The sequence below is a fragment of the Chrysemys picta genome, chromosome 6 (assembly GCF_011386835.1).
Source record: "Chrysemys picta bellii isolate R12L10 chromosome 6, ASM1138683v2, whole genome shotgun sequence".
In the NCBI taxonomy this organism is placed as follows: domain Eukaryota; kingdom Metazoa; phylum Chordata; order Testudines; family Emydidae; genus Chrysemys; species Chrysemys picta.
Window position 1 is genome coordinate 120,413,569 of NC_088796.1, and position 22,295 is coordinate 120,435,863.

At 44.8% G+C, this 22,295-nt stretch overlaps 1 protein-coding gene across 6 annotated transcripts in view; it reads left to right on the forward strand.

Moving 5' to 3' along the window:
* Nucleotides 1-22,295, forward strand: part of PLPPR1 (phospholipid phosphatase related 1) — a 195,796-nt gene that overhangs the window by 72,348 nt on the left and 101,153 nt on the right. For all 6 annotated transcript variants that reach the window (XM_005292147.5, XM_065550566.1, XM_024109971.3 and 3 more), the window contains exon 2: nucleotides 1,144-1,249. In XM_005292147.5, the coding sequence (XP_005292204.1) occupies nucleotides 1,190-1,249 (60 nt within the window). In that variant the 5' untranslated portion in view covers nucleotides 1,144-1,189. The remainder of the gene's footprint in view (nucleotides 1-1,143; nucleotides 1,250-22,295) is intronic.

The window sequence follows — 22,295 nt, forward strand, 5'->3', positions numbered from 1 at the left end:
TCAAGGATTAATTACTAGAATTGGTCTGATAACTGCTGAGCTGGGTGTGTGCAGGCATAAGTTTATTAACATCTGGAGCAGAGCTTCCCATGATGCAGTGCTTCCCTGCTTTTTCTGGTCCCAGAGTTCAGTGCGGTTCTCTGTTCTCCATTCTGTATGCAAATTGAGATGTCTCCCTGTCCCATCTTTCATGCAGATTGGGCTAGGGGAGTTGTCTCTGTTCTTCATTTTGTATGCTAATGGAGATGTCTTAATCTTGTCACCCTTGTCAGGAGGGGTCTAGGTGTGTCTCCCAACGCCCTTCACTGCTCTCTGCAAGTTTTTTCCTCTGATGGGTTCTGGTTTAAGCAGAGGCTTGGGGTGGGGGTGGAGGGGTCTTTCATGAGTCAGGCTGGATACTGCACCCTGGTTCCCCAAGAACACAGAGCTGACTGGTATCAAGTCAGCATCTCAAAGTAATGCTTAACAGGAAGAGTTTTGTGGTTTAAATTACTAATTAACCTTGGGCCAAAAGGATTTTCCAGAAAGGGCCCAATCCTTCACTGCCGATTGTGTGGTGCTTACTCCCACCGAAGTCAATAGTTTTGCCTGAGTAAGCTGTGCTGGCATGTTAAATTGGACATATTTGCCCAGATAAATCTCTTGATCATCCACAGAGTGGCTTTCAGGTCACTGTAAACCCATCTTATTTTAAAATACAATTTCACCATTTATTTAGCATAAAACATAATTTAAACCATTTATGACTCAGGCAGTACAATCACTTCTGCGCTGGATTGTGATCTTGCAATCTGCTCTGAGTTAAGGAGCAGTGCATGGTTGCACTGGTCCAGAAGCAGAGAAAGGGTCAAATTGTGATTGAGATTTTGATCCTGCTTCCTCCTCGCTCAATGGGAGATGTAATCTGCACCACCCTAAACCTGGTGACCTCTGTCTGAGTCACACTCTCACCTCCCAGGCTGCTCCAGGGGCTATGAAGCAAGACACTGGGCAGGTTGTAAAACTACAATCTAGCGCTTAATATTCTGCTCCTCCTTTTCTCTGCTTGCTACATGAGCTTGCCATGATATTCTCCAGGCTGTATAAAATGAAGAACTTTCAGTCGAATGTAACTTACTCTACATATTTGTCTCTCTCTTTCAGCCTGGTAAAGTTTTGGACAGTGCTTTCCCAAGAGGTGTGATGAGAAATGGCTTTAGGAAACACCCAGCGAAGTTATTCCATCATCCCATGTTTCATCTTTGTCGAGGTGAGTGCACTGCACAGATGCTGCAGGAGTTTGTGTCATGCTGTGATGAAGCTGGGACAAAAACAGCTGAACTCTGTAAGAATGAAGAGTAGCAAGTCAGCAGTTGTGAAATGTACCCTGTTTTGATAAAGAAATGACACGGATTGTATATCACACATGAACACAGTTTTCTTATTTATCAAGGCATCAGGGCCAGATTGGTCTCGCATTGCAATCCCACAATGGGGTATAAGCGGATCCCCCATCCCTCCCTTACCGCCCTAGATAGGTTTGTCAGACTTCAGATGCAGGTGCAGAAGAATGAGCAGGTGCTGCATTCTCAGTGAGTCCATCCCTGGAGCGGGTGAGTAGGGACTAGAGGGAGTGTTGGTTCTCCCTGCCCAACTCACTGGTTAGCATCGCTGATCTAGGAGGAGGTGTCATCATTTATTGCTGTAAGTGGCCATTGCCCTCTGGAGCAAGAAGAAAGTGAGGGAAGAATTGTTATTTATAGGGGTGTCTCTGAGGCATACAGTCCCTAGAGCTACCCCCGGTTGATGCAACATAGGCACCAGCCCTTGCTCAGGGGAGTGAATTAATTCTCAGCCTAGCCCAGTAGTTCAACTCTTACTGCAATCGGTGAGCATTCACTCAGGCGAATGGTCCAGTGGGAATCTAGTGAGGTGCTTCTACGGTTTAAACATGGTGGTGGAGTCGGGTGATACAACAGTTGTGAGTTAACTAATGTTGAAGTCATGTGAGTGAATGCTCACTTAATTTAAGTAAGGGATCGGACAACCAGGGCCTTTGTTTGTTGGGTATGGAATTGGTTTTCTTTTATCAGCCTGGCAGTTTCTTTATTAGTCGTTTATTCGCTCTAGTGAGTTTGTTTCCTGTTATGATCAAAATAAATGAATACAAAAACCTCTTGTTCTATCCTCCTACTAGGAGGTAGGTCACATCTCAACCTGCGGATCTGGATTTGGGTTATTTTTCAAGGAAACTTTGGTCAAAAGTTTGTCTGGTGAGAGCTATACAGTTAAGGAGTCAGAGGCATCCTCTATTGCTGTGTAATTCATACCCCCACACCTGTTGTCCCTTAATCCTGAATTGTCAAATTAACATTGTGGGCCAGATTGTGACTAGGTCTGTGAGGGTCACAGGGGCAGGAGTGAGGGAGCAGGGCACAAGAAGAACCCATTGGAAAAGGCTAGAAGGCCTAGTCACAGTCTTGGTCTTTGTGTTCTGTGGGCCTGATCCAGCTCCCTCTGAAGTCAATGAAGGGACGTTCCATTGCATGGAACCAGGGCCTTTGTTTGCTGGATATGGAGTTTGTCTGAGGCCCCATGCAAATAAGGAGGCTTGCTCTCCATAGTGCAAGGATAGTAACCTCTACAAAGGGAGATAGGATATCTAGAGCATGTGATTGTAATAGGTACCTCTCTTGGCCTCACACACAGGGCCGGCTCTAGGCACCAGCAAAACAAGCTGGTGCTTGGGGCGGCACATTTTTAGGGGCGGCATGGCCGGCGCCAGAATGCCGCCCCTAAAAATGTGCCCCAGCCGCCCTAGCTCACCTCCGCTGCTGCTGCCGCTGTTGTTGCTGCTCAAGCCTGGGAGGGGGAGCAGCGGCGCGCGAATCATCTGTTTCACGCGCCGCGGCGGCTCGGGGTCTCCCCCTCCCTCCCAGGCTCTCAAACCTGGGAGGGAGGGGGAGCAGCGGTGCGCGAATCAGCTGTTTCACGCGCCGCGGCGGCTCGGGGTCTCCCCCTCCCTCCCAGGCTCTCAAACCGGAGAGGGAGATCCCGAGCGGCCGTTTTGCGCGCCGCTGCTCCCCCTCCCTCCCAGGCATGGGAGCCTGGGAGGGAGGGGGAGAAGCAGCGCCCGCGCCGCGGCCACTCGGAGTCTCCCCCTCCCTCCCAGGCTCTCAAACCTGGGAGGGGGGGAGACTCCGAGTGGCCGCGGCACGGGCGCCGCTTCTCCCCCTCCCTCCCTCCTAGGCTTGAGAGCCTGGGGGGAGGAGGCAGGGCTGGGGATTTGGGGAAGGGGCGGAGTTGAGGCGGGGCCGGGGGTGGGGTAATTAAAGAACCGGGGGGGGGCGGCCAAAATTGTTTTTGCTTTGGGCGGCAAAAATCCTAGAGCCGGCCCTGCTCACACATCCAGCACTGTGCCTTCTCCTGCTAAGGGAGAGCTTCTCTGCACCCACTCCCTACCTTCTGTTTCCCAGAGGTTGCCCTGAGAGTGCAATCAATTGCTCTATGGGCCTGATCCAAAGCCCGTTGAAGTCAAGGAGTGTCTTCCTATTGCCTTGAATGAGCTTTGGTTAGCCGCTCTCATCAACAGAAATCAGACTGGCTGAAGAAAGTACTAGCTGTATAGGTATGGGACATAATCACATGGGCCAAGGCTGATTAACCAATTGTTATGGAAAAATGTTGCAAAACCATTGTAGAAACAGAGTAGTACATCTCAAGAGGTGGAGTTATAGCAGACAGCAATATCTAGTGTGTGGTTCAAGGCAAATGACCCTCAGTTGTGTCTTACGTTTGTCCTTAGGGATTTATCACTGACCTAATACCCACATTTTCAAGGAATATAGAGGTCTGTCTCCTGTGAAAACCAGACCAAATTTCTTAGGGAACCTCAAACACAGGAAAGGACAGAAATCCATATATCATTATTTCATTCATCCCCCAAATCACTTTTTTTTCCAAATGCGTGTAAGAAATACCAGAAAGGTGAGAACTAAGATGTTTCAAATTTATAGCCTGAATCATCTCTGAAGAATTTTAGCCCTCTAATGTGTGAATGATGAGTCTGAGGGTAGCAGAGTCGACAGAGTTATAAATTGGCATATAGACAAGGCTGAGGTGAACGTAAAAATAAATCAAGTGCCAGGAAGAAGGGAAGATCATTGTTCACTGCCTGAGCATACTTCCCCTGTCCTTTGGCACGCTAGATGTGATGACAACAGTCAATTTTTATTAAGAAACAGACGCAAAGACAGAGAACCTGTGTTAAAATGGATGTTCTCTGCTGGCGTTGGGTAATGCCGGCTCTTCCCATGGACTATGCTTCATCTTTTACTCGTGTTACTATTTGCCTTTCTGGAAAAGTGATGTAGATTGTCCGTGTCCAGCGCAGCAGAATTGGAATCTGAAGGCTATTTCTATTTATCCCAAGTAGTATCGATCTAACCGGCGCTTAGAATTTGATTTCCCACTGGGAAGGCAGAGCAGATGGACAGCAGCCCACTCACTCTGAGAAGCCACTACAACTCTGAATAAGTTTCATTGGAAGTGTTTTGCTTTTCAAGCTGCTAGGAGTCTGTTGGTTGTTGGAGATCATTTCAAATGTGCCTTCAAGAGGCTACACTTCATGGTAAGCTCTATACTAGTTAGTCTTTGTAGCACCGGGCCCCATGTCGGTAATTTGATAGTAGCCCTGAACCAGTGATTCTCAGCATTTCTTGGTGACTTGAGGAAAGCTGGCTGATTACATGGGGCTTCTCCTCCTGCTTGTTTCCAGCTGCTAAATCACATTGAGGGCAGCTAGAAACACATTGTGTGATTTCCTAATCGTTCTTTTCCATGTTTAGCAATTGCAGATAAAAAAGTGATGTTATGTGATCACAAATGAGAGGAGAGATGGCCCGCAATCCGTATTATCATCATTGATATTCCTGGGTTACCAAGGGAGGTGGTGGAATCTCCATCCTTAGAGGTTTTTAAGGCCTGGCTTGACAAAGCCCTGGCTGGGATGAGTTAGTTGTTGTTGGTCCTGCTTTGAGCAGGGGGTTGGACTAGATGACCTCCTGAGGTCTCTTCCAACCCTAATATTCTATGATTCTATGTTGAACCTAGAGCCCCCAACTGAAATTGGGGCCTCAGTGTGTTAGGTGCTGCACAGACACAGTAAGAGACAGCCCCAGCTCGGGAGAGCTTACAATTCAAATAGGCAAGGCAGATGCAAGGAAGGGGAAACAGAGGCTCAGAGAGATTAAACGATTTGCCCAAGGTCACACATCAGCTCAGTGGCAGAGCCAGGAAGAGAACCCAGGTTTCCTGTGTCCTAATTCAGAGGCCTATCCGCTGGATCCCACTGCCTCTCTCACTGATCTTCCTAATAAGGTTTTGTCTACTCACTGATAAAGTTTAAACACCTTGCCCCAAAACTTATTTTCAATTCCCGGCTGAGCTGAGCACCAAAATTTCATGCCAGTACATTTTTGCTCACAATGAAACTTGGTCTTGCCTCAGTGCAGGGGGCTGGACTTGATAACCCCTTATAGTCCCTGTCATGGGATAAGTGTGCCCTGTCCCCTCTTGCCTTGGGATTGTGTGGACTAATGGTAAAATCAATATGGCCGCTCTTGCTCTTTCAAGGTTGTGTAGCCCAAAGGCCAGAGTCATGGTGACATCCCCTATGGCTCGAGTCAACATGGCTTCCTGGTTCGGCTGGGGTGCATCGCCTAGTGGTCAGAGTCAGTGTGGCCGTCTGGCTCAGCAAGGCCTAGCGGGAAGAGTCAGTAGGGCTGTTCTCAGAGCTGTATGGCCCAATGGCCAGAGTCAGTAAGGTTGCCCTCTCTCAGGGCTGCGTGGCCTAGTGGTCCAAGTCAGTATCACTGCCCCTTCCGTGGGGCTGCATGACCTAGTGGCCAGTTAGGGGAGTGGGCCGCCACCCACGGGTGGGTGGCAGCCGGTTGGGGGGACCCGGGCCCTCCCTGCTCCACCGGGTCCCCCCCACAAGCCTCATCACAGTCCCTTCCAGCTGGGATTCTATGATTCTGCTCTACAATATCAGCTGTACAATGCTCTCAGGTTTAGACAAGCTTAAGACTGAATATGAAAGTATTAGACACACACAGTTTTGATATTTTAAATATCATCCTGCTTATGATGATATTTGACAGTTTTTTATAATTCCGATGGTTATTCAGACTTCCATTTTCAACACCATTTTCTTAATCGTATTTTTCTCCACTCAGCTCACTTATCTTAGCAGTTAGTTATTATAAAACCTGACCTGAAGATGAATGGCTCATTGTAAGGACTTTCCCCCCCGGGCTGACTTTTCCAAATTCCTTTATAAATTCAGATTGTGGACATTTAAATAAAGAGGTAACATGCAACATCTAATCTGTAATGACAGAAATGTTAAATCAACATTTCAATCCCTAATTAGAAAAGCTATGTCACATTAAAGGCTAAAGAAGTCTTGATTAAAATAATTCTCAGTGACTTATCAAATCTATGTCTGTGTCTAAAATATTCAAGGCAAGTATCTTGATCCTTCCTTTTTATTGTGTTGTATCAGATATCATTATGTTTTGCCATGCAGTGCAGCATATATTTCCAAATATGATATGACAGGAACTGCCATGATTATTTATTATTGGGGGGAGGGATAGCTCAGTGGTTTGAGCATTGGCCTGCTGAACCCAGCGTTGAGAGTTCAATCTTTGAGAGGGTGATTTGGGTATTTAGTTGGGGATTAGTCCTGCTTTGGTTTGGACTAGACAGGGCTGGCTCTAACTTTTTTGCTGCCCCAAGCAGCAAAAAAAAGCGCCGCTCCCCGAGCCCCCCCGTTGCTGAGCGCCGCGCCGCCGGACTCCCCCCCAAGCGCTGCGCCCCGCGCCGCCTCCCCACCGAGTGCCATGCCGCGCCGCCGGAACCCCCCCGCCCCCGAGCTCCGTGCCCCGCGCCGCCCCCCCGCCGAGCGCCGCGCCGCCGGAGCGCCCGCCCCCCACGGAATGCCGCGCTGCCCCCCGCCACCCCAAGATTGACCGCCCCTTACGAGGTGCCACCCCAAGCATGTGCTTGGTTGCCTGGTGCCTGGAGCCGGCCCTGGAACTAGATGACCTCCTGAGGTACCTTCCAACCCTGATATTCTGTATTAGATGTTATATTATATACATACTCAAAGGATATGGGAAATAAAGAGGCGTGTTCACTCTTGTGTATGCAAATCTTGATGGTATTGATCAATTTTTATTTAAGAAAGAGATAGGGAATGCTTAATCTGTCTCAGGTTTTCTATGTTGCTTGCTAATGCAGGACCCCTGGGGCTGGTTGCTGCCAGTGTAAATGAGAGTAGCCCCCAGGATGCTGTAGTCCAGCACTGGGGGGGGACAGATGGTGCACAGAGGCTGCAACAGGAGCAGGGCAGTGCAAAGGGGGGTTTAAAGCCAATTTTGCTCACACAGCGCTGGTATTCAGTTTGTAGCGAGCTGGGGATCTGACCGTACAGCTCATGGGCCTTGGTCCTGCAAGCTGTTGAAGGCTGCTAACAGAAATGCAGAGAGCCAACGCTCGAGGGTTTATTTGCTCAGGAGCTTCCGGAGGGATATGTGCACAATGGGCTACTGGGTTTGAAATGAGCTCTGTAAGGAGGGAGGCAAAGTGAGTGGGGCTGGAGATAGGGTTTGTGCATTGGCCACAGCCTTACATGTATTATCGTGAATGCAAATGGTGGATAGCAGCTATTTTTAGGATTTCCATTGACTCCTATTGCAAGCCAAGACTGTTGGCTACTCAGGTGTGCTCATGTGTCTCACCCTCTGGACTCTGAAATGAGGGACAACACACCTTGAACTGAGGGACTCAGACTTTATGGCCAGAAGGGACCATCATGGCCATTTACTCTGACATTCTGCACGTTGCAGGCCACAGAACCTCACCCACCCACTCCTGTAATAGACCCCTAACCTCTGGCTGAGTTACTGAAGTGCTCATATCGTGATTTAAAGACTTTAAGTTATAGAGAATCCACCATTGACTCTAGCTCAAACCAGTGAGTGACCCGTGCCCTATGATGCAGAGGAAGGCAGAAAAAAAACCAGGGTCTCTGCCAGTCTAACTTGGGGGGAAATTCCTTCCCAACTCCAGTTAGGGTGATCAGATAGACCTGAACATGTGGGCAAGACCCACCAGCCAGACACCTGGAAAAGAATTCTCCCTAGTAACTCAGAGCCCTCCCCATCTGATGCACCACATAATATGGGAGACATATTTTTTGTTGAACACAGTTTTATTTGAAAAATAAATAAATAAATAAATAAATACAAGAATCCAAATATCCTGGAACTTCTTATAATGAAACTAAACAATGATTCTGTGGGTAGGGATGAGGTGGTCCAGGGGCAGGGAATTTGGTTGTGGGGATCAGGAGTCCAGAGACCCTGCTCTTGCCAGCACCAGGGCAAATCTCTCTTCCGGTTAGCAGGGCTCCAGCATCAGCATCTTCCCCTGAGGCAGAAGCCTGGGCCCCCCAGTAGCAGCTCCCAGTCGTCACTCTCCACATTGCCCAGCCCAGACACCCAGAGGGCATGGGGGGGCGGGGAGTTGAGCCCTTCACATCCGGCTGCCTCCCTGGACACACTGGACTAATGTGACCTGGATGGAGGGGTGAGACACAAGACGCAGCAGACTGCTGCAGGGCTGGAGTGGCTGTCAGCAGAGGGAGGGCCCAGCGATGAGGGAGAGTACTAGCACAAAGTCCTCTGACAGTTCAGTGCTGCTCGCTCGCTCTCGTTGTCTGCATCCCTGTCGGACTGAGCCTTTAGTCCCAATGCACTACACACACAACCAAACGTGGCTTGAAATCATCCCGCCCAATCAGAGCTGGTTGATTGTGTTAAAAGAATGGTGGGTGCGGAAATTGCAATCGAGAAAAGTAAAGCCCTGATTAGCTGGAGGTATGTTTTGTACCCAGAATTTTCATAGGTCAATTATGGTACATGTGGACAGAATTATTGAACAGGGGACCTCAGTTTTGATTGGAGGCTGTTTGTTGACTAGGGGTCACTTTGTAGAGAGAAGTTCTCTACATCGAGAAAAAGCGGGGCTATCGGGACTAATATTCTGAAGGACCTAAGTTCTGTTCCCTGACCTTCCTTGTGACCTTGGGCAAGCCACTTCCACTCTGTAGGCCTCTTGTTTCCCCTCTCACCGTTTCTTTGTCTTGCCTATTTAGATTGTAATCTCTATTGGGCAAGACTGCCTCTTTCTATATATATGCATAAAACTTAGCATAATGGGGCCCTGATCTTGAATGGGGTCTCTCTGCACTCTGCTGTAATCACTTGTCTATTTTTCATGCTATTCAGTAACATCCCATTTTTAACAGGCATCATTTAAACCAATGTTCATTCTCCTCTTTGTTTTGAAATGTGTGTTATTTATAGCCATATTTTCCTGCATTATATAAAAAAACACATAATTATTGAACATACGCCCCTGATTCTGAAGACTCTCCCATGAGTAACGTTACACTTGTGAGTTGCTCCATTGTTTCCAATGGGTCTGTTCATGTGTGTAATTGTTTGTAGGAATGAGGCCTGTGGAAATATACTGAATCTTGCAACATTTTGACTGTTGTGAAAAGAAATTGGAAAGCTAGTTCCAATGTGCTAGTTTGCTACAAACATCAAGACAGAGATGTGTTTGTACCATGAGAAAACAATATGCCCCCAGTATCCCACGTACAACCCCACTGACTTCAGTGGGGCTCCGTATGTACGCTTGAGGGCAGAACTTGAACCATTGTGTGCAAACATGATGATGGACAGGCTCTAAAGAGCTTTGTGTTATAAAAGCAATTTCCCTGCACACATTTTAAATGGAAATGTCTCCATCTGATCACAGATTACAGAGAGGTATCTAATTTGAGTGATTCTGATGCGTACGATATGTGCGGTGGTGTTCTTCGGTCTGGTGAAGAGTAATGACTGATGACGGGAGGGCTGTGGGAAGGGACTGGAACAAGCAACAGCACCATCAAAGCTTAGAAGGTTAGACAGCCTTCAAACTCTGCAATTTGAAGAGCCTACTTCTTTGTGCAAAGCCTTTGATTTCTGCCTTCAGGAAAGCTTTTGCAAGCGGAGTGGAAACTGTGTCTTCTTGACAACTTGATATACAGTGTTCTGCGTAGAATCGAGAGGATTTTGCAGGAGATTTTTTTTTTTCCAAGCTGATGCGAGCTGCTGAAAGATGTAGCAAAAGATGAAGACAGTCATGCAGCTCGTCTGATCCAAACGTTCACTTGTACTAAAACATATTTGACTTTATGGGACCCCTGGCTCTCTGTTTCGTTAGAGCAAATGTTCCTTATGTTTCCTGGTTTTAGTTTTACACTAGTGTAACTAAAATTAAAATAGTGCCCACAGGCTAGCGTGACAAATAAAATAATTCAGGATAAAAAGCCAACAGGTTATTCATCCTGATTTCAGAACTAGACAAAGGGAAAATCCAGCAGAACACAATGTAACTAAGGTTGCAGCTTTGTCACACACTTGTGTGTGGGACAATTCCATGCTTATGCTGTCCCAGGCATAGGGCAGGGAAGGGATTGTGCTTCTGTAAAGCACAACTCCCCCCTTGCCTCCTCGTACTCTGGGAGGTATTGGCCTATGGTGGCAAATTGCAACACCTCTCACGCAAGCCCTGCCTGGTGCATTGTGGGTGCAGAGCCAGGCTCAATGAATGCTAGGCTTGCAGATCTTGCCTATCCCGCATGCCTGGACCCAAGGTCCTAGTAGCCCATTCCGGAGTTTAAGGGGGATTCTTACTTCACCCTTATGTCCCTGCGTAGGTGTCTGATCCAAGTCACAGTCTGGTCCATAGTGGTGTACATTGTACTGTATCATTTAATTCAGTTGATTACATTGCAGATCAGAGTTGAATGTCCGGTAGATCTAAATAAATGTCTCACTTTCATTACAGTATGAAAACAGGTAAAATACAAAAGACCTATGCCATGTCCTATCATTGATCTGTACACTCATCTTCCATTGGTGCCATTTGTACTTTTGCTGTAATACCCATCTCCCCTTCAAGCAGGATATGGTCCTAACTAGTTGCACAGAGTTGCTCTTTGGTGCTGCTGAATTTCCTTGCAGGTAAATGGCAAAATGAAATCGGAGTGAAAACAATGGACTATGCTCAACTCCCCTCCGCCCCTCCACCCAATCTGGAAGTCATTCAAGGTATGTCTACACAGGGATAAAAAAATCCTCGGCTGGCCCAAGTCAGCTGACTTGGTCTCGTGGGGCTCAGGCTCCGGACTGAAAAAATTGCAATGTAGGCAATTGGACTCAGTCTGGAGCCTGAGCTCTGGAAACCTGCAAGGGGTGAGGGTCCCAGATCTCGGGCTCCAGCCAAAGTCCGAATGTCTATACAGCAATTTTTAGCCCTGCAGCCGGAGCCCCACAAGCCCAAGTCAGCTGACCCGGACCAGCCATGGCCATCCCTGTGTAGATGTACCCTCAGAAGAGAGGTGAATTCTAATGGCCTTCTTAAAGATTTGCTTTCCCCTTGGTAAAATCTTCTGACATTCTCCTTGGATCAAAAACGTATCCCTGAGTATGAACCCACCTATACCAGAAATATTCATTGCCAACCCATGATATTCATGGTGTTGCTGAATGATGCATTCTGGACCATCTTGAGTAAAGTACATCAAGTGATTCCACACCAAAGGACTTCTCACAAAGGGAAGATTTTTTTAAAAAGGTTAATGAACAGGTATTTCTGTGCTAATGGCCCCCCACAGCCTGGTTAATGGGAGCAGTCCGAACATAAATCTGAGCAGGATGCAATTTCCATTTTTACTTTGCAGTTCACCTTAAACAAGAGATTCCTCATTTGTCTCATCTCTAGCCAGAATTAGCACACACACAAAATATTGTAGGCCTTGCTGATCATTCCCTTCTCTTTTAGGCATGGAAAGAATGATAGAAGCACAAATACTGGCCAAAAATGTCCAGGCTGCATGCCTCAAGGAGTGAAGTTGGAACTGCCTTCCTTCTAGCTGTGGATGTCCCATGTATGAAAACTGCTAAGTTGGGGCTTCCCGAATTTCAGCAGGGCATAACTAAGCCCGGAGAGGGTGGAGCTGGGGAACAGTTTTTTGTGTAGAGCTGCTTTCTCTAAGCAAAGTAACGGAAACTGATTTACACTTCAGCTAATGAGATACTGCTGTCTCACTGAAGCCATGTTACCCATAGCTCTTTGATCAGAGGTTTGGAAGTGATGTGGTGGCTCTGAAAGCTAGAGGTCCAAGCCACTGGCAACCTTCCCACCTGTGGGGCCAGGACCGCCTGGCATACACCTACGCTTCGTCAGCCAGCAGAGCTGGGGGATCTCACTGTGCCTTTGCAGGATCCATTACCCCATTCCATGTGGTCATCAGATGCTCAGTCGAGTTTTTTTTTGGCCACACTGTTTGTTCCCTTGTCAGGCGATTAACTCTGTCTCTGCCACAATGGGTGGAGGTGTCCCTGGCAGTGATGGCTCTTGTTTCCTGTGACTTCATAATCTTTAAAAAATCTAGTCAGTACATTGGTTGGCATGTTAAGATAACCAGTTACAAAACGGTGGTAGAATTGCTTCAGTCTGTGTGTGGTACTGATGCTCGTGATGTCGCCATTTCTGGGGCTTTATTCTCATTCCTCGTGAGACCTTTTACACCACTCTGGCAGTGTAAAGGGTCCTCAAAGTGTATGTAGGTTACCTTTTATCCACTTAAATACTCTTTTACACTGGCAAAGCAGTGTAAAGGGGGCTTACTTCGAATGCAAATCTGGCTTCTGTTGTATACCCTCTGTTACTTCTACCACTTATACTTATGGTAATTGGGACAAAAGATTGGTTATTCTTACTGTAACATATCAATCTCAGTTGTGCCCTTAAAAACAGATTGTGTGTGTGCGGGGGGGGGGGCAGTACACACACACACACACACACACACACACACACCTACCTATCTACCTCAGTGCACATACAATACCACCTAAACTCTTGGGTTTGTTCCTTGAGATCGGACACAAGAATAGGTGTCATCTGAAAAAAATACTGGGTCTCAGAAGGCGAGGTGATTGAGTCATCCGTCTAGTATTGGATTTTTCCATAGTTTCCACCCTGTAGTATTATCTTCATTTCTGATTGCCATGTTGATAGTTTTTCATATTGTCATAGGATGACTGGACACTTATTGAATGCCTTTGTTGACTCTGAACTCCTGTATTTTTTGAATTGTCAACTTCAAAAATATCCATAGCCAAGATAATAAACCCAAGTAGGAAAAATATTAGAGCTGGTCAAAAATATTTTGTTTTAAATTATTTTTGGTCAAAAATGGCTTTTTGATTTAAAAAAATTCTCAGAATTTGTTTTCATCAGAATATTTTGTTTTCTATCAAAAAACTGAAGTTGAAATTTGTTTTCAAAAACAAAACACCTCCCCAATCGTTTTTTCTTCCTTTCCTTTTTTCAGTTTAGAATTTTTCCATTATTTTGTTTTCCTTGTAAAAGTGAAAATGTACATTGAAAGTCTAACAAAACAAAAATGTTCAGTTAGTTTTGAAAATGTTCATGGAAAATTACGATTTTTCAACCAGCTCTATAAAATGCCTTCCATGTGTTTATTCACATTTTGTCTCTTTCCTCGTGAGAGAGAAGGAGAGTGGGGAGAAGTCAGTGGCACGGCTTATGTGGGTAAAATTAAGTTTATGTTGAAGTGCTTTGCTGTTTCAGAATCTTAGGGCTTGTCTATGCTTGGAAATTTACTGAAATTGTAGACACTTCTTTCAGAAGAGGAGTGTCTTTATGGGGGTATATATTGAAATAATTCTTTTGGAACAACAATTTTGGTCGGTTTCCAAATGTTGCGAACGTCGTGTCTGGTCTCCATCCTCCTAAATTGCTGCACAAACCAAAACATCAGCTCTAATGACCTTTGAATGTTGGGAAAATTCAGGTGCAGTTCTAGAGCCAAACACTCTGAGTGAGCCAATTGCTAAAATAAATTAAAAAAAAAAAAGTCAAACTAGATTTGCTATGAACTCTCTCCTTCATAACACCCTAGAAATTAGACCAGCCGTTGATCAGCTGATTTGTGCCCGCAGTCATTTGGAAGATTATCTTTTCATACTGTTTTATAAATCTAGTCAATGCAGCAGCATTCTCTTTCATTTAAAGACAGCCAGGAAATGAAATTTTCAGCGGAAGTGCTCATAAAAGTGCTATTTTTGCTACCTGCTTTGAAATAGCTGTGTCTTATGGGAGAAGGCCTGCAGTCCTCCTCACACATAAAATAAAAAATATATAGCTTTAATATTTAGAGACACACGGGCGGCAAAGCATTTCTCTCTTTCTCTCTCCCTGCATTTTGCTGCAGTGATTTTTATGTGATAAATCAGGCTGAGGAATTGTTTTTCAGTTGAACTTTTTTGTGATACTGCCTTAGGTTACTTCCCTATGTTATGCAAGTGCCTCTTGAATGCATGATTGTCGTCGGTAACACAGCAGGGATTATATTGCTACAAAAAGGCTGGGAGCATATTGAAATAATGGAGTAAACATTTCTTTTTTTTTAAATCTAAGTTTTTGTTTCAGCTTTCTAGAAACTTGAAAGATGTCCCCCCTTTTTATTGTACCATTCTTTCCTTCTTAACTTGGGACTAGGGTTCGTGCAGTCAATGGGAGTTTTGTCATAGACTTCCATGGAAACATAGTTGGGCCCTTTAGGTTTTATATTTCCATGTACTCTAGTCCTCAGAGCAAGTATCTTTGATAGGGGTGTGCTACTGTTGGAGCCACTTCCTTTCCATCCTTATTTCCTTGGGAAACCCTATTCATTCTTCCTGTCCTCACAAAGCCGTTGGTCCATGGTAACCTTCATTCCAGTAAAGAAAACTTAAAATATACAGGTTGAGATTTTCATAATCTAGGGGGATTTGGACGCCCAATTGCCCTTGTGCAACACTGGAAAATTCTCACCCATGCTCTAGAACCCACCGTTTCTCAAATGCGGCCATCGTGGGGTTTCCCTGTGGCCATGGCAGTTTCCTGTGCAGCGCCAGCACTTCCCCTTCCCCCCTGTTCCTCCTGTATGCGCTGCCTCTCTGGAGACACAGGTGGGACACACAACACTTAAGGAGCCAGGTGAGGCGAGGGTGAGGAGGTGAGCAGGGGGGTCTGGCTGCGAGTGAAGAGGCGAGCGGGGGAGAGGGGCAGGAGGCGAGCAGGGGTGGGGTGAGGAGGCGAGTGGCAGGGGTCTCTGGTGGAGTAAGGAGGCAAGCGGCGAGCCAGCTGCAGGGTGAGGAGGCGAGTGGTGGGCAGACGTGGGGGGTGAGAGGCGAGTGGCAGGGGGCCCTGGCGGAGGAGTAAGGAGGCAAGCGGCAAGCCAGCAGCAGGGTGCAAGGCGGGTGGGCGGGCAGGGGGGCGGGGTCTGGCCGTGAGCGGGAGAGTGAGGAGGAGAGCGCTGAGCCACCAGTGAGCAGGAGTTCTCGTGGCGGACAGGGGAGTGAGGAGGCGAGCAGCAGGTGGGGGAGTGAGGAGGGACACCGGAGGCAGGCGGGGGTGAGGAGGTGAGAGGCGGGCTTGTGGGAAATGGGTGGAGCCCCTCTTTGGAGTGGCTAGCCCCCGACTGCACCCCTTCTGCGCTCCTGCCCCTGGCAGCTGGAGCCGCGAGATCCCCTGCGCCTGGAGCCACAAGCCCCCAGCCCAGAGAAGCCCCGAGCACCCCACACACACACACTTCGGAGGAGTCCCAGCTTGGCCGAAGCCCTGAAACCTGCCCCCCCTCACCTGCCTGGAGGAGCTCCGAGCCAACCGCAGCCGTGCCTCCCTTCTCCTCCCTAGACCCAAGCCACCCAGAGATGTTTTTCATTATTTGGACTTCTGTTATGTAAAAGCATTTTTAAATTTACTTCAGCATTGTTATACAGATAGCCACTTTTACCAAAAAAGCAAAAGAAACAGTAATAAAAAAGACAAGAATGTGCAAAGCATCTTATTTATTTTTCTATTCTGTTAGGTCCAGTAAGGAATAGCGAGAACTGTGCATGATTTTTTATTACTGAGTCTGCAAAAAAAATAAACCCAAAACCTTACATAAATAAATTACAATGATTTGATGTATATATGTGCATATTACTTTATTAACTTTAGGAGAAATAAATAATTTTAGGAAAAAGTGTAAGTGTGGCCACCAGCAAGAGTTGGTGGCTGCGCTCTGAGGCCACCAAAAAATTTGTTGCGAGAACCCCTGCTCTAGAATATATAGTTTATAAAGTCACCCTGAGCTGAATTATTTTCAAATACACCTCTACCCCGATATAACGCGACCCGATATAACACGAATTCGGATATAACGCGGTAAAGCAGCGCTCCGGGGGGGCGGGGCTGTGCACTCCGGTGGATCAAAGCAAGTTCGATATAATGCGGTTTCACCTATAACGCGGTAAGATATTTTGGCTCCTGAGGACAGCGTTGTATCGGGGTAGAGGTGTAGTTTTAATTAAATTATAATTGTAGTATGTGGCAGCATCAGTCTTTGTCATGCTTTGCTGACTTGTCAGAAAGGTGGATGGGCCGGTGATTAAGGTGCTAGCCTCTGGCTTGGGAGATCTGTGTTTCCTTGCTTTACCACAGACTCCTTGTATGACTTTGGTCAAGCCACTTGAACCCAGCTCCGTTTCAATTGAAATCAGTGGAAGTTAGGAGCCTACATACTTTTGTGAACCTGGGCTCTCGTCTCTCTGTGCCCCATTTCCCCATCTATAAAATGGGGCTAACAGCATTCCTGGCCTCACAGGGGTGTTGTGAGCATAATTACATTAAAGACTGTGAGGTGCTTAGATATGATGGTGATGAGGGCCGTATAAGTACCGCAGACCTCCATGAAGCAATGGTAAAAAATGCTATACAGTTTCACAGTGGTACTATGCTACATTCCTATGAGAACATACAATACTTCTCAATGGTCCAAATGTTCCACTCTATTAATTTGCTTGAGCTCCATTGTTTCTCACCTTGTTCATTCATAATACATATTAATTTCTCTACGTATTACTCTTTTAATTTCTCTTTAAACTCTCCCTATTTGCCAGTCATTCCTTATTATTTGCTTTTTTTAGCTCTGTGCCTTATTCTACCTTTGTTACGGATTACTAGATAATTCCATATTGCTCAATTGGCTTAATCTCAGTGAATAGGTGTCTATCGAACATTGGATTACTTCTGTTGAGTTGCTAGGTAGTTTTAATGTTACCTGACAACATTTTTCTGGAGAAAAAGAACTAGATAAATTCATGGAGGATGGGTCCATCAATAGCTATTAGCCAGGATGGGCAGGGATGGTGTCCCTGGCCTCTGTTTGCCAGAAGCTTGGAATGGGCGACAGGGGATGGATCACTTGATGATTACCTGTTCTGTTCATTCCCTCTGGGGCACCTGGCATTGGCCACTGTTGGAAGACAGGATACTGGGCTAGATGGACCTTTGGTCTGACCCAGTATGGCCATTCTTATGTACTTATATTCTTGTTTGCCAAGCAGTCTGAAAGGATGTCTCCCATACCACCTTTGCCCCAAGAACTGTAATATTTTGCATTCGTGCATAGATGGTAACATCCTTTTTCTTTATGATGCAAAGACTGCTGGGTGACCTTAACTTCAGAGAGGCCACCATGGCTTCATGACACATTTTATATAAGATGGTTTGAGGATAGTCAGATATAATAACTGTGTCCATCCTCAGATAACCCCTCATAAGTTGTAATGTTCCTGAAATACTGCCTTAGGGCCAGATCCTGGATACTTTACTCATGCGAGTACTTCTTTTGGACAATTCAGTGGCACAACTCAAAATTATTTATGTGCATCAATGTGTTTACAGGACTGAATTCTTGATTAAGATAATATTGCAGCACCAGTGAATTAGTGTTTCCAAAGCTGTGACATCCTATGAAAAGGAGGTCATAAAGACAATCATGTCCAACAAATATGGAAAGAGGATATTGAAATTATTAATTTAAGCAAAGGTCAGGAGATATTTAATCTTCATGGTAATTTTCCAGCATTATACAATGCCTAGCATAGTCTTGCCTAGCCTCGCAAATGCGGGCTATATAATGGCAGAGATTTGTGATTTTTGTACAGATGTACAACAGTAAGTTGCATTTGGCTCTTACTACAGCATTAGTGTACAGGATCTGAACTCAGGGTGCATCTTTTCTTAGGAGAGACCTTCTTATAACTATTATGCATCCGAAGAAGTGGGCTGTAGTCCACGAAAGCTTATGCTCTAATAAATTTGTTAGTCTCTAAGGTGCCACAAATACTCCTATTATTTCGTAGGTCACACTTTCTATTCAGGGCATATTTAGAAATAATTTATAGATATGAATGATGAATAGACATTTTAATAAATAAGTCCATTGTTATATTGTCTAAGAGGTCAATTGGTTGCTTATAACCATCTTCAGCACCTTCTGCAGATGCGTTTAAAACAATCTATAACTCACACTACTAGAGTGACCAGAGGCCCCGATTTTATAGGGACAGTCCTGATTTTTGGGTCTTTTTCTTACATAGGCTCCTATTATCCCCCATCCCTGTGCCGATTTTTCACATTTGCTGTCTGATCACCCCACGCACTACTCATGTCTGTTATAACATCTATTAATCATTTATTAACCTTTTATAGACTGTTTATAAATCACCCTCACAATAAAGTGGGACTGTTTAAGATATATTATACTAGCATTCAGAGTCCCGATCAGGATCAAGTTCTCACTGTTAGGTGCTGTACAAAAGCATAAAGAAATGGCATGAAATGCCCATTGGAGTCAATGAGAGTTTTTGCCTTTGACTTCAGTGGGGCCAAGATTTCACCCATGGCCTCTACTCCAAAGATTTTGTAATCTAGAGAGATTGAATTTGGTTAGTCCTAAAAGGTTTGGCATATATTTTATTAAAATGTCAAAGTTTAAAAATTAGTCCTTACTAACCAATCATTGAATGGAGCAGTGCTATTAGGACAACCAGAATTTAAATTCTAATAGCATTGGTATCTATCTTACGATATGAGTACTAATATGTTAATGAGAGTTTTGACTTAGTTAGGACTGAGAAAGGAATGAAGGATTGGACTCCCCAAAATAGAATGTGATCTTTTGTTTAACATAATGGAGTTATTAATTTTATTTGCCTTTGGTTTACTGCAGCCTATAACGGAGACTGCATTTCTAATAAAATTATATTCTAGATAGATGTAAATTTATCCTAGAAATGTACACCATATTTTTGTTAGTGCCGGACTAATTTAAGAATCCAATTACAATGGAGTGGAGTAATCTTTCAAGTCGATTGGATAAAGGATTACACTTTTATTATCTTTGGGCCGTTACTGAACTTGACTCAGAGAGCCCATTAAATTAGCGGTGCAGTGAAGTTGTCCTTAGTGACCTATATGAGCTCATTGCTCACACTGATTTTAAAAATCAGAGTTAACTGTTCATCAGGCATTTCACAGACTCACAATAACTAGCTTTAAAGTTATTTTGACTGGCCAAATTCGGGGTGGGGGGTGGGATTTTGAGTGCTCTTTACCTCATTGATTTATACATTTTTCACACTTATTACATGAGTCCCGTAAAGATGACGGGTGAAGGGGGAAATGCATTATGGGATATCTCTGACTCAGGAAAACCCCAGAGCATACATGAGTTGAATAAAATAGGCAGCTAGAGCCAAGCAAAGAAAATGCCAAACTTGAAACCGCTTTCTCTTCCCCCCTGCCACTTCCTTGGAATATTACTAAAGGTGTGGGGGCCTGTTGGGCTCAGAGGTGGAAAAAGGTCTGGTCAGATGGAAAGGTAGAAGTATGTGGTTAGGCGAGGAAGAGAGAGGGGTGGGATGTGGCAAAGAGGAGGCAGGCAAAAGGAGATCAGTAAAGTCTTGGATAATTTAATAAAAACAACTGAACTTTAGGGACATGTCCAAATGAAACCTCCAAACAATGCTGAGGTTTGTTCCTACTACGTTTTCCCTGATAATATATTCATTGTGTGTATTTTAAGAAAATGGGGTTCAACTGGGGGCTAATTACCAACAGTCAATCTGCTGATTTCTCTCCCCTCCCCACACACCCTATTGCTGGGTCCCTAAAATATTAATCAGAGTTTCAAAATCTGAACCGCACCAAATTCACTCTTACTAGTCTCGTCTGTTTGTAGATCAGTAGCTTGCTATGGTTTGTGGTTGACTTACCACCTTCCTAAATTTCTGCCTCACAAATTATATTCACCAGACTTCTCCACGCTTCCTGTTGATACAGGTCTAACAAAGTGTCCACTTGCTACCTAATACTTTCCATTTCTCATTCTCCTGCCCTGGATTAGAAAGATGTTGGGTCCACAGGTAAGCTGACACTGCCATTTGTCTACCTGAGAGATTTCTCTTCACACTGGCTTTTCTACTCCTGAAACTTCTCCTTCCATGGAGAGCACCTATAAAATCTATTAAATCTAGCCTCAAACAAACCCTCTTAATGCTTAAATAATTGCAGTTGCTATCTTTTCACTTTTACTTGTTTTGACAGGGTTAATAGATGAAAGGAGTATTATCTTTTAAATTAAAGGGATGCTGGTTGACTTAGAGTCAACATTTAGGTTTTTATAAAAAGATTTTACAAAAACCTAAAGTCTCCACTTTTATTTTTAGTTCCAAAGAAAACAGTTATTTGTTATATTTTATTTTTAAATAGTCCCTTGAACTGTTACAGAAAGGTGATATAGAATGGTAACCTTTCTGTATGACTCTTAAATCATCTTATAGAATTCTACAGCAAGGAGATTATTCCCTATTAAATTCTGTAGGTTGGTTTAAAAATTGTATGGAAATAGAGATGTATCTCTATTACATCTTCTAGATTATGTTTTAGAGTAGAGTAATAGAAATAGAGCCCTATTTAATGTACATGAAGCAAGACTGGTTTCATCCCTATTAAATTATCTAAGACTTTTTTCCCAAAAGGACATTCTTGTCCACCCAAACGTTGCAGTATTGTACTCATGCCTAAGAACCAAAAACTGAAACTGTCTTGAAGCAAAATTGAAACTGATCTTTTAAATTTGACATTATGCATGTCTGGTGAATTATAATTTGTGAGGCAGAGGAGTAGAAAGGAGATGAAGCAAACACACATGATTAGGAGTGAAAAGTGAATTGGATTTTTAAAATATCCTTCAGTTTTGATGATTAAAATAGAAGAGGCAAGGACAGCTGATTATAAAATTAAAAAAACCCTATCTTTAAATAGGATGGTTTTCCTCTTAAGCTGCTGTAAAATGTATTTGTGCATCTGATGGTTTCCTGGTTTATTTAAAACGCTGTCTCCATTTTATTCTTATGGTTGCTGTGAGAGTCCTGTGGTCTCAAATCAGCAACCTGTCAATTTCCTCTGGCCCACACTGCTGCATTCATCAGTGTTGTGCTACTATCCACCTGCATTACTCTATTAAATAACCCAGGACTGCGAATGTAGGCAAGTTTTATGAATTTCAATGAGTGCGGTTCCATTACAGCCAGGTATTCTGTGCCCTAACTGCCTGTCGGGCTGTCAAGCGACAAAGAAAAACTTTATAATTATAAGGAATAGGCAATGCAACCGGCAAATCACCATCACTGGAGGTGCAAAAGGCTAGGCCAGAGACCCATCTTTTATGGATGGTTTGGGAATAAGGCAATCAAGCCTGCCGTGATGAAGTGGGCAGGACTTGATTACTTGTATTAGAGGTTCTATTTAACCTAAATGATTTCATGATGAGCACCCCTGTGTGTTAAGGCATCAAGTCTAACAGTTCAAGGCCAATACAATGGAACTCAGAGATCTTTTAAGCACATCTGAGTCCATGGGACTGATGTTTGTAATAGGTGCAGAGCTCCATCATCAATGAAAGAGAAGCTATTCAAAGCCACAAAACAGCCGTGGCACAAAGTCTGAGTGTATGTCTGCACAACAAAAGCCATGCCTGGACTAGCCTATCAAACTAGCTTGACTCCAGCTAACGCTGCTGGTAACAAGAACAATGAAGGCAGAGCAAGAGAGCTGCCGAGCAGGCTAGCGAGCCCAGTACATATGCAGGGTGTGTGCTGGGCTGGGCTGTACTTGTCTCTACTTGAAGCTCCTGCTGCGCTGGCTTCACTGCTATGGCTACCTGTGCTAGCTGCATTCACGCTAGCTCAGGTAGACTAGCCCGTGCATCGCTTTTGCTGTGTAGA